At 41.6% G+C, this 14,620-nt stretch overlaps 2 protein-coding genes across 3 annotated transcripts in view; both read right to left on the bottom strand.

Moving 5' to 3' along the window:
- LOC132230613 (sulfotransferase 1C4-like) overlaps positions 1-3,856 on the bottom strand; it is a 38,563-nt gene extending 34,707 nt beyond the window's left edge. The window contains exon 1 of one of the 2 annotated variants that reach the window (XM_059688332.1): positions 3,625-3,856. In XM_059688332.1, the coding sequence (XP_059544315.1) occupies positions 3,625-3,802 (178 nt within the window). In that variant the 5' untranslated portion in view covers positions 3,803-3,856. The remainder of the gene's footprint in view (positions 1-3,624) is intronic. The other variant, XM_059688331.1, reaches the window with a different exon arrangement.
- Positions 1,654-3,453, bottom strand: LOC132230614 (cardiolipin synthase (CMP-forming)-like). Its single transcript, XM_059688333.1, has one exon. It carries the CDS (start codon positions 3,337-3,339, stop codon positions 2,431-2,433), a length of 909 nt encoding a protein of 302 aa, XP_059544316.1. The 5' UTR covers positions 3,340-3,453; the 3' UTR covers positions 1,654-2,430.
- Positions 3,857-14,620: the final 10,764 nt, after the last annotated feature.

Below are 14,620 nucleotides of genomic sequence, written 5' to 3'. Positions count from 1 at the left end.
ATGCTCAATGCAGGAGCTGCCCTCTGGTGGTCAGGGCGCTCTCACATGGGGAGCTCTGCTCAGCCACAAGCCAAGCTGACGGCTGCCAGTACAGTGGTGGTGGTAGGAGCCTCTCCTGCCTCCTCAGCAGCGCTAAGGATGTCTGACTGCAGTTTAGGCCTGCTCACCCACTGGCAAGTGGACATCCCCCGAGGGCTGCCGGGCTGCCAGAGGGATATCTGATTGCCATCTTAGGCCCAATCCCCCAGGGAGCAGGCCTAAGCCAGCAAGTGGTCATCCCCTAAGGGGTCCCACACTGCGAGAGGGTACAGGCCAGGCTGAGGGACCCCCTCCCCCCCGAGTGCACAAATTTTTGTGCACCGAGCCTCTAGTGTGTGTATGTATGTGTGTGTGTGTGTGTGTGTGTGTGTGTGTGTGTATATTTATATATATGTGCCTATGTGACTGACCAGTAGCTGTGAGACATTGAAGTTCTGTTATTTAAGCCACCCAGTACTGGGTTGTAGTTGCCCTAACAGACTAATCAACTACCTGCGTAATAATCACAGAGTTTCTTTACTATACTTTTCTTAATCTAAATTAGGACCTGCCAATATTTTCTCATTATCGCTTCCATGTTTATGTGCCTTTAGCACATATTGTAACGAAAGACCTACATCTTTGATTTGTTTAATGATTTAATGTCCTCCAGATTGGATTGTAAATGTCATCAGGGCAAATATAATGAACATTTTGTCTATCACTATGCCTGGTGCTAGTCTCTGGTGTTTAGAAGATTCATGAAAAGTTATAATTGAATGGGAAAAATTATTAGTATGCATGTATTGACCTGTAGAATCTAATTTAGCTAGTTGTATATCTATACTAATAAAAGGGTAATGTGCTAATTAGGGCAGACGTCTTCCAGATGACATTCCGGACAAAGCCACAGCGGCTGCAAGGGCCAAGGCTCAGGCTGGTAGTGGCACAAGCAGTGGGGTAATGGGGGCGGCACCTTCCCCTGATACACCAGGTCTCCTCCTGCAGAGGAAGGCCAGACTGCGGCTTAAGCTGAGCCAAGGCAGAGGCGGTTAGGGTGATCAGGCCGGCAGGGGGGCAAGTTAGGGGCGAGCAGGCTGGCAGGGAGGGCAAGGTAGGAGTGATCAGGCCAGCAGGGGGGCAAGGTAGGTGCAATCAGGCCAGCAGGCAGAGACAGTTAGGAGTGATCAGGCTGGCAGGGGGGGCAAGTTAGGGGTGATCAGGCCAGGAGGCAGAGGCAGTTAAGGGCGATCAGGCAGGCAGGCAGGCAGGCAGGCAAGTGGTTAGGAGCCAGTAGTCCCAGATTGTGAGAGGGATGTCTGACTGCCGGTTTAGGCCCGATCCCTGTAAACCAGCAGTCCCCCAAGGGGTCCCAGATTGGAGAGGGTGCAGGCCAGGCTGAGGGACCCCCACCCCCACCCCTGTGATGAATTTCGTGCTCTGGGCCTCTAGTTTTTTTTTTGTTTTTTTGTGTTTTTTTTTTTACTGTTTTCCAGCTTTTTTATTCTTTTAACATCTTAACAAAAGAATATTTCCCAAACTTTAAAAAGTACAGTTTTATAAAATGGATACATATGTAATACCCTTTGTAATACTTTAAGCAATAATAAAAAAAAATAAAAATAAAATAAAAATAAAAAATACAGTTTTATATTATATACATATGAGTACAGATTCCAATATCATACAAACACTGCCATGTTAGAAATACAGTGGGAAGGCATGCTATAATTCACTGCCTCTTGGAGGGTGTAGGCTCATAGATATGTTTTATTATTCCAACTACATCTGTTACTTGTTGTCCTGATAAACTATTAGGCACCTGAGAGGTTGGAAGACTACTGAACATGAACTTCAATACCTTCTATTTTTTGATCTTTATAATCTCTTTACAAGTTTACTTCATCTACAACTAAGGTACCTTTATTGTCATTAGCCTAAATGATCAACTATTAACCACATTAACTGTTAATATACTGATCAAATTAAACTTAAAGTTGTATAGCCTTGTGTAGGCTACATATATTTAAACCTAGGAAATTCCCCAATGCATTGTGAGCGATCTAAGTTCTATTAAAGAGAAGTGGCAATTCTCCAGTTTCCATGCTCTGGACACTACTTTTTAAAAAAATATATTAAAAAATGACTGACAATAATTGGAATTAATTCCTTATAAGTTAATCAAGAAACCTAAGGTAAAAAATTCTAAATGATAGTTTTATTTGTATTTAAAAATACATTGGAAATTCTGCATATGCCCATGATCAAGCTTATTTTCAATGCACATTAAATACTGATGACGTGGTTTGATCTGACAAGTCCTTTTTCAGAGTAGGGAGACTCCTGTACGTTCCCACTGGCCCTGCTGCCAGTGATGTGTATTGCTTCCTTGCTAATGATGGCGGATGACCTTCATCTGCCACTTATCACCTGAACAGTTTTCCGACCGTAACGATAATAACTGTACGCTGATGCAACTGTGGTGAAGGCTGTAAAACACCAGAGTATCGGAAGATAAAAGCCGTGAGCATAATTGAAAACCGGAGCTCCCAAAGAAGCTGCTACCAAGATTAACTGGACTGCTGTGTTTACCTTGCTGATGAAGGTTGGTTTTAACCTAGCAGTAGCATAGCAAGGATTGAAATACTTAGAAAGTGTTCGCGGTTCTGGAAGAGTTCGATATCTGACATAAAAAACAGCAACAATCAACATTATATCTCTTGAAATTATCATATAAGTAAGTGGAACTGGAATAAGATCTGCATAGGTCAAGCTAACATATAAGATACTGATAAGTATTTTATCAGCAAGTGGATCAAGAGCACTTCCCAAAGCTGATTTTTGACTGGCCCAGTTTGGAGCAATATATCCATCCAACAAATCAGTTAGCCCAGCTAAAGCAAAAGCTCCTAGTGCCACATTAAAATCTTCTTCAATGATCAAATAGCCCCAAACTGGAGCCAAGCCAATTCTCGTCATTGACAACATATTTGGTATTGTCCATGGGTTTTCATACAGGCTGGCGGCATTCGCTGGGCTCCACGGGCCGCCCGGGGCCTCCGCGGCGGCGCCCTCTCCGGCTGGGGGCGCCGGGGTCGCCTTCCCCGCGCCTGAGCAGTGGCCCCGCGGGCCGGCCCCAGGCAGCCCCAGGCCGAGCGCGGCCGGGCGCAGCCAACAGCGCTCCGCCAGGCAGCCCAGGCAGATGGGTGCGGGCGGCAGCAGGGCCCCGAGGGCGCGCCCCTTGCCCGGTCGCGCCCCGCACGCCCATGTGGCCCAGCGCAGGGCACCCCACGGGCCCCGCGCCACGCGCGAAGCCGGCATGGCCCTGCGGCCGCGCTGCGGGAAGGCAGGCAGTGGGAGCTTAGCAGCCCGGGGCACCGATGAGCCGCTTCCCCACCGAGCGCCCACAACCTCCGGAGACCTCGGACACTTCCATATTTCCGGGCCTCTAGTTTTTAATAAATCAAGTACTCTATCTTTAAATAAAACACTCATGGTTTTGTAGAAAATTTTCAGATCTTTTGCCTTTCTATCTGATTTATAGGCAAGTACACTGCTTCATTCCACCCTTGAACTTAGCTGCATCCTACATGCCTATTTACATACCTGCTTTGGGATAGGAAACAATGAGCAGGTCGTCAGGCTTGGCTTCAAAATTCCAGATTTTATCCCAACTGTTGCATATATTCTTCTCTAGAACAATCCCATCTACTTGGGAAACTTCTGCTGGGGGTATCAAGGCCCATTCCAACTCCTTTTTCTTCTCCACCTTATCATTAGCCATTCTCTCTATCTTGTCTTGGGTTCCAACAGAGGAACGTGACAAGTAAATGAAAGGACTCACACAGGTTTTATATACTCAGTGCTTTGGAACGGATCTCTAGTCACTTATGATAGGTATGTTTGTTCAGGCAAAAAAGAGGCCTTATTTGCATGGCTCTCTATATCCTGAGTGGAACTGAACAAAAAATGCTAGTATTGTGCCAGAATATGCCTTCCTTATAGCCAGGCTCTGGCAGGGCTCCGCCTTGATGTTACCAGAAGGAAGAATAGTGAGAAGGCAGCTCAGCCAAGGGGACTCCCCAGATCCGGGAGGTCACTTCCTGGTCCTGTGGGCACCCACAAAGATAGGAAATTGAGAGGTGTCACTGAAGGAAAACCTGGGGCAAGTCACCAGGAACCACCCTTCCTTTCTTCATCCAAAGTTAGTGATTCTGTGTTCTGAGCTTGTCATCCATGACATTTGGAGGAATACCTTCCCAAGAATGAGAAGAACTGAGCTTCTGTAAACATGCCACCTGTTAGAAGCATATGTTGATGTCACCAGTTTGGACAGTTCACCTTGGAATTCCATCCCAACATCCAAGTCTGAATTTGAGAGTTATTTAATTTTCAAGGCTCTGTGGGTTTTTAAATTTTCTTTAAGTGTAAGGTTAGACTGTAATATTTAATGGGTATTACCAGATAGAGGTGTGTTTTTTTCTTAAATCAATGAATAATTAGCATACAGTAAAATGCACAAATCTTAAGTTTACATCTTAATGAATTTTTGTTTATAGATACACCCATATAACTGCCACCAGACCAAGATAGAAACATTTCCTTCACCTCAGAAAGTTCCATCCTACCTCTTTCCAGTTAATTCCTCACCACTAATACATGTCTAGGCAAATAATGTTTTGACTTTTATTGCCATAAATAAGTATTGCCTAATCTTGAACCTTATATAATAGCATCATACCATTATGTAACTCTTCATATCTGGCTTTATTCTTTCAACATAGTGTTTTTGACATTATTGATAGAGTTGCAACAGTCAGTAGTTTATTTATTCTATTACTATACACCATATAACTGAATATATTATAATTTGTTTAATTGCTACTCTTTTGATGGACATATAGGTTGATTCCAGTTTTGGATGATTATGAATAAAGTTTCTATGAGACTTTAACACTTCCTTTTTTGTGTGTAGACATATGCATTAATTTATCTTGTGTGTATGCCTAGGATCTGAACTGCTGTGTCATAGATATGATTAACTTGAGTAGAAACTGCCTGTTTCCCAGTACATAGATAAGAACACAGTTTAATGACATCAAAAGAGCCACATGACCACCTGTCTGAATGACTGTCTAAAGCTTTCATTAATTTTGAGATTTTTTCACTCTGGTAGTGTGGAAGAATGGCAGCCTTATATTTACCTCAATTAGTTGCTGTCTGGTAGCACTGTAAGTTCACTCATTCTGTAGTGAATCCAGCATTGTCCTTATGTCACTCTGTGTACTACATTGAAGAGTCAGACTTCAAGTGTTATCTCTGCCAGAATTTCTCTCAGCCTCAAGACTGACTCAACCTTAGCAGGGGGGCATCTTCTCTCTGTCACCACGAAGGGATTTTAGAGCCTATACTGTTCACTAATGTTCTAGTATGTTTCCTCTGGGTATGTTGGACATTGGCATTAATCGCAGATTTCAAACAAACCATTATAAAGGTCACCTGTAAAACAGTATTTCCCAACTTCAGCCTCAGTTACTGCCACTGCTTCCCCCTGGGAGTTCATCTTCGAAGAAGAGCTGCCACCAGGAATCCCTGAGCAGAGGCAGAAGGGGGAAAGTTTGCTAACTACATTGTAGGATAGTTAACAGTTGTGGATGATAAGGGACAAGTAAAGGGACATGCTAATGTGACTAACTCAGGAAAGGCCTGTGTGGCGGCCTTGCAAATTCAAGAGACCTAAAGTAACCACAAAGGATGGTCTGAAATTAAAACCTTTAATTAAAAAGCAGTTTATATTTGGTAGTCAGGTCCTAGGCCAGCATCTTCGCTGATAAAGATCAACTTCGATTTTTACTGAGCCTATTGTATTTTGCATCTAAGATAACATATTTGTGGAATGTCAGGGTAACTTGTAACTTCCCTTTTTCTGGACTCCTCAGGGCACAACGCTGGTGCCAGGAGCAGACCACAAATTCCCTCATTGTTATGTTATCATGTTAATTTTTTTTAATTAAATCTTTATTGTTCAGATTATTACAGTTGTTCCTCTTTCCCCCCACCACCCATAGCTCCTCTCCACCCGGTTCCCACCCCACCCTCTGCCCTTACACCCCCCCACCCGTCACTGTCCTCATCTATAGGTGTACGATTTTTTCCAGTCTCTAACCCCATCCCCACACCCTTCCCCCCCCCCCACCGAGAATTATCAGTCCACTCCCGTTCTATGCCCCTGATTATATTATATTCACCAGTTTATTCTGTTCATCAGATTTTTTATTCCCTTGACTTTTAGATTCACTTGTTGATAGATATGTATTTGCTATTCATAATTTTTATCTTTACCTTTTTCTTCTTCTTCCTCTTCTTTTTTTTTAATTAAATCTTTATTGTTCAGATTATTACATTTGTTCCTCTTTTTTCCCCCCCATAACTCCCTTCCTCCCAGTTCCCGCCCCACCCTCCGCCCTCACTCCCCACCCACTGTCCTCATCCATAGGTGCACGATTTTTGTCCAGTCTCTTCCCGCATCTCCCACACCCCTTTCCCCCCCAAGAATAGTCAGTCCATTCCCTTTCTATGTCCCTGATTCTATTATAATCACCAGTTCATTCTGTTCATCAGATTATTTATTCACTTGATTCTTAGATTCACTTGTTGATAGATGCATATTTGTTGTTCATAATTTGTATCTTTACCTTTTTCTTCCTCTTCCTCTTCTTAAAGGATACCTTTCAGCATTTCATATAATCCTGGTTTGGTGGTGATGAATTCCTTTAGCTTTTCCTTATCTGTGAAGCTCTTTATCTGACCTTCAATTCTGAATGATAACTTTGCTGGATAAAGTAATCTTGGTTGTAGGTTCTTGGTATTCATCACTTTGAATATTTCTTGCCACTCCCTTCTGGCCTGCAAAGTTTCTGTGGAGAAATCAGCTGACAGTCGTATGGGTATTCCCTTGTAGGTAACTGAGTTTCTGTCTCTTGCTGTTTTTAAGATTCTCTCTTTATCTTTTGCTCTTGGCATTTTAATTATGATGTGTCTTGGTGTGGTCCTCTTTGGATTCCTTTTGTTTGGGGTTCTCCACGCTTCTTGGACCTGTAAGTTCATTTCTTTCACCAGGTGGGGGAAGTTTTCTGTCATTATTTCTTCAAATAGGTTGTCAATATCTTGCTCTCTCTCATCTTCTGGCACCCCTATAATTCTGATGTTGGTACCCTTGAAGCTGTCCCAGAGGCTCCTTACACTATCCTCGCATTTTTGGATTCTTTTTTCATTTTGCTTTTCTGGTTGGGTGTTTTTTGCTTCCTCGCATTTCAAATCATTGACTTGATTCTTGCGCTCCTCTGGTCTGCTGTCGGGAGTCTGTATAATATTCGTTATTTCAGTCCGTGTATGCTTAATTTCTAGTTGGTTCCCCAATATAACATCGAAGGTCTCATTAGTTTTCTTGTAGATCTCGTTAAGTTTATCAGCGGCTTCTAAACAGTTCTTGAGAGACCTTAAAAGTGTGGTTCTGAACTCTATATCTTCCATTGACAATTTTGTCCTGTTTCTTTGTCTCCGCATTTTGTTATGCTTCCTTGGTGCACCCCCTAGTGGTCTTTGTTCGCAGCCTTATAGTTAAACCTTGATTGTTGTAGCTAATACCAGGGAGGGTTTGACCTCCAGGCCAAGTGGCTATGAGAATCAGCTGTGTCAGCAGTGAGAGAACTTCTGTCCTCTAGGGAGGTGCTAATCTAGCCTTTGCCTGAGGCTATCCGGCAAATGCCTCTGTGCAGGGCTTGGGTGGGGCGGGTCGCACAGGATCAACAGGGTAGGCCTGAGAGAGCAGTTATGGAGGCTCTCAGTCCTGTCCCCAGGGGCTCTGCCTCTCTGAGTCCCAGCACCTGCTGCAAAACTCGGAGAGAAAGCTGCACTCGCTCTGACCGAAGCCAGACAATCCCGCTTCTCCCGTTTGAGTCTGGGTCCCTAGAGACTCGCCTGTATCTGGAGCTCAGAGTCTGCGACTCCCTCCTGATTGAAAACGCCAACCGCGCCCTCTGCCGCCAGCCTGCTCCGCGCACTCCGCACCTCAGAATTTGACTTCAGCACTGCGCCTCCTCTGAGTGTCCGTATGCGTTTCTCCTTACTCTTAGTTGTAGGACTTCCACTCAGCCAGCGTTCCTGTGGTTCTGGGTGATGTCCGTTCCGTGTTTTAGTTTCACTTTTGAAGTAGTTGTTCAAAGCAGCAAACTCCGGCGTTAACCTATGTCGCCATCTTGGTTCTCCCTTCTTAAAGAATACCTTTCAGCACTTCATATAATACTGGTTTGGTGGAAATGAACTCCTTTAGCTTTTTCTTATCTGTGAAGCTCTTTATCTGACCTTCAATTCTGAATGATAGCTTTGCTGGGTAAAGTAATCTTGGTTGTAGGTTCTTGCTATTCATCACTTTGAATATTTCTTGCTACTCCCTTCTGGCCTGCAATGTTTCTGTTGAGAAATCAGCTGACAGTCATATGGGTACTCCCTTGTAGGTAACTGATTTTCTTTCTCTTGCTGCTTTTAAGATTCTCTCTTTGTCTTTTGCTCTTGGCATTTTAATTATGATGTGTCTTGGTGTGGTCCTCTTTGGATTCCTTTTGTTTGGGGTTCTCTGTGCTTCCTGGACTTGTAAGTCTATTTCTTTCACCAGGTAGGGGAAGTTTTCTGTCATTATTTCTTCAAATAGGTTTTCAATATTTTGCTCTCTCTCTTCTTCTGGCACCCCCATAATTCTGATGTTGGTATGCTTGAAGTTGTCCCAGAGGCTCCTTACATGATCTTCATATTTTTGGATTCTTTTTTCTTTTTGCTTTTCCAGTGGGTGTTTTGTTTTGTTTTTTTAAATATATTTTATTGATTTTTTTTTTTTACAGAGAGGAAGGGAGAGAGATCCAGTGGGTGTTTTTTGCTTCTTCATATTTCAAATCTTTGACTTGATTCTTGCGATCCTCTAGTCTGCTGTTGGATCTCTGTATAATATTCTTTATTTCAGTAAGTGTATGCTTAATTTCTAGTTGGTCCTTTTTCATATCCTCTAGGGTCTCACTAGATTTCTTGAGGGCCTCACTAAACTTATCAGTGGTTTCTAGGAAATTCTTGAAAAACCTTATAACAGTGGTTTTGAACTCTATATCCAGTGGTTTGCTTTCCTCCATTTCTGTCATTTGTGACCTGTTTCTTTGTTCCACATTTTGGCTGCTTCCCTGTGTTGATAGAGTGTCTTTCTGTGCTAGGTGTTCTATAGGGCCCAATGGCTCAGCCTCTCCAATTACCTGAGGTGGAAACTCTTGGTGCACCCCTATGTGGGCTTTGTGCACAGTCTTGTTGTAGTTAAGCCTTGATTGTTTTTGGTATCAGTGGGAGGAATTGACCTCCAGGCCAATTGGCTATGAGATTCAGCTGTGTCTATGGTGGAAGAACTTCTGTGCTGGAGACCCCCTTATGGGGCAAGACTTGCTTCAGTCGGGCTCTGGTGCTCTCTGAGTCTGCCCCCTGAGTGTGTCCCTTATGCATCTGAGGAGTTGTAATCTGGATGGTCCCACTCTGACTACTGGGTACACTGGCTCTTGGATCTCTAAGGAGGTGCTAATTTAGCCTCTGCCTGAAGCTACCCAGCAGGAGCTATGGAGAGTTCTGCAGATTCCTCTTCTTTGTTTTGGGTTTGGAGGTGCCCAGATGAGGCCCAGCTGTGAAGCAATGCAAGCTGCTGTGGGGCCTTGGGCCTTCTGTTGGATGTTCTGGGTCTCTCTGGCCCAGCTGCAGTTTCTTAGGTAATTTTAGATTGCAAAGGGCCAGACCATTCATATGCAAAAGCCTCTGTGCACAGCTTGGGTGGGGCGGGGTCTCAGGGAATCAATAGGGCAGAGCAAACATCTATGGCTGATCCTCAGCTCTGCCCTAAGAGGCCCTGAGTCTCAGTGTCCTGTGGTAATTGCTGTAAGCACCTCTGAGAGAAAGCCGCCCTTGAGTTCTGCCCGATGCCAGACAGTCCAGTTTCTCCCTGTATGAGTCTGGGTCACCAGAGACTCACCCGGAACTGGAGTTCAGAGCAATCGGGAGCTTGTGAATCCCTCCTGATTGAAAAAGACAACCGTGTCCTCAGATACCAGCCCTTTTCGCGTGCACCTCCGTACCTCTGCACTTAACTTCCGCGCCTCCTCTGAGTCTCAGTGTGCTTTCCTCTTTCCTTCTAATTGTAGAATTTCCACTCAGCCAGCCTTCCTGTGGTTCTGGATGATGTCCGTTTTATCTTGTAGTTGTATTTTTGAAGTGGTTGTGAGAGGCAACAATTTCAGGTGTTTACCTTTGCCGTCTTCTTGGTTTCTCCTAATTGTTGACTGTTAACTATCCTATACCTATTTGTAAAGGAAGCATGTGTCAATCATTTTACTTTTTATCCAGTCCCAGAGGTTTCCTGCTTTGCTTTCCAGCTGCCTCCCTAATCTATCACCAATGGATTCCAAGTAACCCTAGGAGATATAACTGTAAACATATTGCTACAAAGATGTCTGAGACTTTGCTACCTGTGGTTTCTTCTAGGATTTTTATATTTTTCACAACTTACATTTAAATCTTTTAACCATTTTGACTATATTCTTGTTTATGGTGTAAGTTGGCGGTCTAGTTTCATTTTTTTGCATGTATCTGTCCAATTTTCCCAACACCATTTTTTGAAGAGTCTGTCTTTACTCCATTGCATGCTCTTGCCTCCTTTATCAAATATTAATTGAGCATAAAGACTTGGATCAATGTTAATCAGCAATATTGCCTATATTTCTCTTTCTTTGGAGTGTCTTTATCTGGCTTTGGGATTAGGGTAATGCTGGCCTCATGGAAACAGCATGGAAGTGTTCCTTCCTCTTGAATTTTTGCCATAATTTGAGGAATATAGGTGTTAGTTCTTTTTTGAATGTTTGGTAAAATTCCCCTGTGAAGCTGTCCAGACCAGACCTTTTGTTTGCTGGAAGATTTTTTATTACTGTTTTTATTTCTTCAGTAGCTACCAACCTATTCAGGTTTTCTGATTATTCCTAAGTTTTGGAAGGTTGTATTTTTCTAGGAATATGTCCATTTCTTCTAGGTTGTCCAGTAGTATTGGAATACAGTTGTTCATAGTAATTTTTTTTTTTACTATCCTTTGTATTTCTGTGGGGTCAGTAGTTATTTCACCTACTTCATTTCTGATTTTGTTTATTTGGGTCATCTCACTTTGTTTCTCGGTGAGTCTGGATAGAGATTCATCAATCTTGTTTATCCATTCAAAGAACCAGCTCTTGGTTTTATTGATCTTTTGCGGGGTTTTTTTGTTTGTTTGTTTTTTTGGTCATTATATGCCATTTATTTCCTCTCTGATCCTTATTATTTCCTTCTTTCTACTTTGGTCTTTTATTGCTACTCTCTTTCTTTTTTTAATTTAAATTCTTTATTGTTTAAAGCTGCGGTTCTCAACCTGTGGGTCGCGCCCCCTTTGGGGGTCGAACAACCCTTTCACAGGGGTCTCCTAAATATTTCCTGCATATCAGATATTTACATTATGATTTGTAACAGTAGCAAAATTACAGTTATGAAGTAGCAACAAAAATAATTTTATAGTTGGGGGTCACCACAACATGAGGAACTGTATTAAAGGGTCGTGGCATTAGGAAGTTTGAGAACCACTGGTTTAAAGTAAAACATAAGTCTCCTTTTCTCCCCCCATTGACCACTCCCCAGCTACCCCCTCACCCCAGCACATGCCCTCACCAGCTCCCATTCCCCCGCATCTGTGTCCATTGATTATGCTCATATGCATGCATACTAGTCCTTTGGTTTCTCTTACCCTCCCCACCCCGCCTTCCCTCATAAGTTGGACAATCTGTTCAATGCTTCTATGACTCTGGTTTTATTTTTCTTCATCAGTTTATATTGTTTATTATATTCCACAAATGAGTAAGATCATGTGATATATATCTTTCTCTGACTGGCTTATTTAGCTTAGCATAATGCTCTCCATGTCCATCCATGCTGTTGCAAATGGTAAAAATTCCTTCTTTTTTACAGCAGCGTAGTATTCCATTGTGTAGCTGTACCACAGTTTTCTAATCCACTCATCTGCCAATAGGCACTTAGGCTCTTTGGAAATCTTATCTATGGTAAATTGTGCTGCTATGAACATAGGGGTGCATATTTCCTTTCTGATTGGTGTTTCTGATTTCTTGGGCTATATTTCTAGAAGTGGAATTACTTGTTCAAACAGGAGTTCCATTTTTTATTTTTTGAGGAAACTCCATACTGTTTTCCACAGTGGTTGCACCAGTCTGCATTTCCCACCAGCAGTATAAGAGGGTTGATTTTTCTCCATATCCTTGCCCATACTTGTCATTTGTCAATTTGTTGATGATAGCCATTCTGACAGGTGTGAGTTGGTATCTCATTGTCATTTTGATTTGCATCTCTCAGATGACTAGTGACTTTGAACATGTTTTCATATGTCTCTTGTCTTTCTGTATGTCCACTTTAGAAAAGTATCTAAGTCCTTTGCCTATTTTTTATTGGAATGTTTATCTTCCTTTTGTTAATATGTATGAATCCCCTATACATTTTGGAGATTAGGCCCTTATCAAATATAACATCGGCAAATATGTTCTCCCATGCAGTGGGCTTTCTTGTTGTTTTGTTGATGGTTTCTTTTGCTGTGAAGAAGCTTTTTATTTTGATGTAATCCATTTGTTTATTTTCCTCTTAGTTTCCATTGCCCTAGAAGTTGTATTGGTAAAGATATTGCTATGACATATATCTGATATTTTGCTGCCTATGGATTCTTCTAATATTTTTGTGGTTTCTCATCTTATGTTTAAGTCCTTTATCCATTTTGAGTTTATTTTTGTGAATGGTGTAAGTTGGTGGTCTAATTTCACTTTTTTGCATGTATCTGTCCAAGTTTCCCAACACCATTTATTAAAGAGACTGTATTGACTCCATTATATGTTCATGCCTCTTGTGTCAAATATTAATTGAGCATAGTGGTTTGGGTTGATTTCTGGGTTCTCTATTATATTCCATTGATCTATATGTCTGTTCTTGTGCCAGTACAAGGCTGTTTTGAGAACAGTAGCTTTGTAATACAGCTTGATATCTGGTATTGAGATCCCTCCTACTTTGTTCTTCTTTCTCAGGATTGCTGCAGCTATTTGGGGGTCTTTTTCTGTTCCATATGAATTTTTGGAGATTTTTTTCTCCAAAATGGTATAATATCTGCAAATATGCCATTGGTGAAATATGCCATTGGTATTTTAATGGGAAGTGCATTAAATTTATAGATTGCTTTGGGTAGTATGGCCATTTTAATGATGTTGATTATGCCAATTTATAAACAGAGTATATTCTTCCATTTGTTTATGTCTTCCTCTATCTCTTTTTTCAATGTCCTGTAGTTTTCTGAGTACAGGAATTTACCTCCTTAGTTAAGTTTATTCCTAGGTATCTTAATTTTTTTGGTGCAATGGTAAATGGGATTGTTTTTGTTTGTTTGTTTTTCTTCCAGTGAGGATATTATTTGTGTATAAAAAAGCCATAGATTTCTTGGCATTAATTCTGAATCCTGCTACATCCCAAATTCATTTATTAAGTCTAATAATTTTTGATGGAGTCTTTAGGGTTTTCTATGTACACTATCTCCTTTCCCTTTTATTTCTTCTTCTTGTCTGATCACTATGGCTAACACTTCCAGTACTATGTCGAACAGAAGTGGTGAGAGCGGGCATCCCTGTCTTGTTCCTGTTCTTAGGGGAAATGGTTTTAGTTTTTGCCCATTGAGTATGATGTTGGCTGTAGGTTTGTCATATAAGGCTTTTATTATGTTGAGGTATGATCCTTCTATTCCCACCTTGCTGAGAGTTTTTATCAAGAAAGGGTGTTGGATTTTGTCAAATGCTTTTTCTGCATGAATTGATATGATTATGTGATTTTTGTCTCAAATTGTTTATGTGATGTATCACATTTATTCATTTGCAGTTATTATACCATCCTTGCACCTGGAATATATCCCACTTAGGAATGGTGTATGATCTTTCTAATGTAATGCTAGATCCGATTTGCTAGAATTTTGTTGAGGATTTTATCATCTCTGATCATCAGGGTCATTGGCCTATAATTCTCTTTCTTTGTAGTGTCTTTATCTGGTTTCAGGATTAGGGTAATGCTGGCTTCATAGAAAGAGCTTGAAAGTGTTCCTTCCTCTGGAATTTTTTGGAATAGTCTGAGGAGGATAGGGTTTAGTTCTTCTTTGAATGTTTGGTAAAACTCCCCTATGAAGCCATCTGGCCTATGGCTTTTATTTGCTGGAAGTTTTTTGATTACTGCTTCAATTTCTTCCACAGTTATTGGCCTATTGAGATTTTTAGATTCTTCCTGATTGAGTTTTGGGAAGTTGTATTTTTCTAAGAATATGTTCATTTCCTCAGTGTTGACCAGTTTGTTGGAATAGAGTTGTTCATAGTATTTTTATTTTTATTTTTACAATCCTTAGTATTTCTGTGAGGTCTGTTGTGATTTTGTGTCTTTTATTTCTGATTTTGTTTATTTGGGTCCTCTCTCTTTG

The sequence above is a fragment of the Myotis daubentonii genome, chromosome 3 (genome assembly GCF_963259705.1).
Source record: "Myotis daubentonii chromosome 3, mMyoDau2.1, whole genome shotgun sequence".
Lineage (NCBI taxonomy): Eukaryota > Metazoa > Chordata > Mammalia > Chiroptera > Vespertilionidae > Myotis > Myotis daubentonii.
The sequence above is the reverse complement of the archived record's forward strand: the minus strand, read 5'-3'. Positions and strand labels throughout refer to the sequence as shown.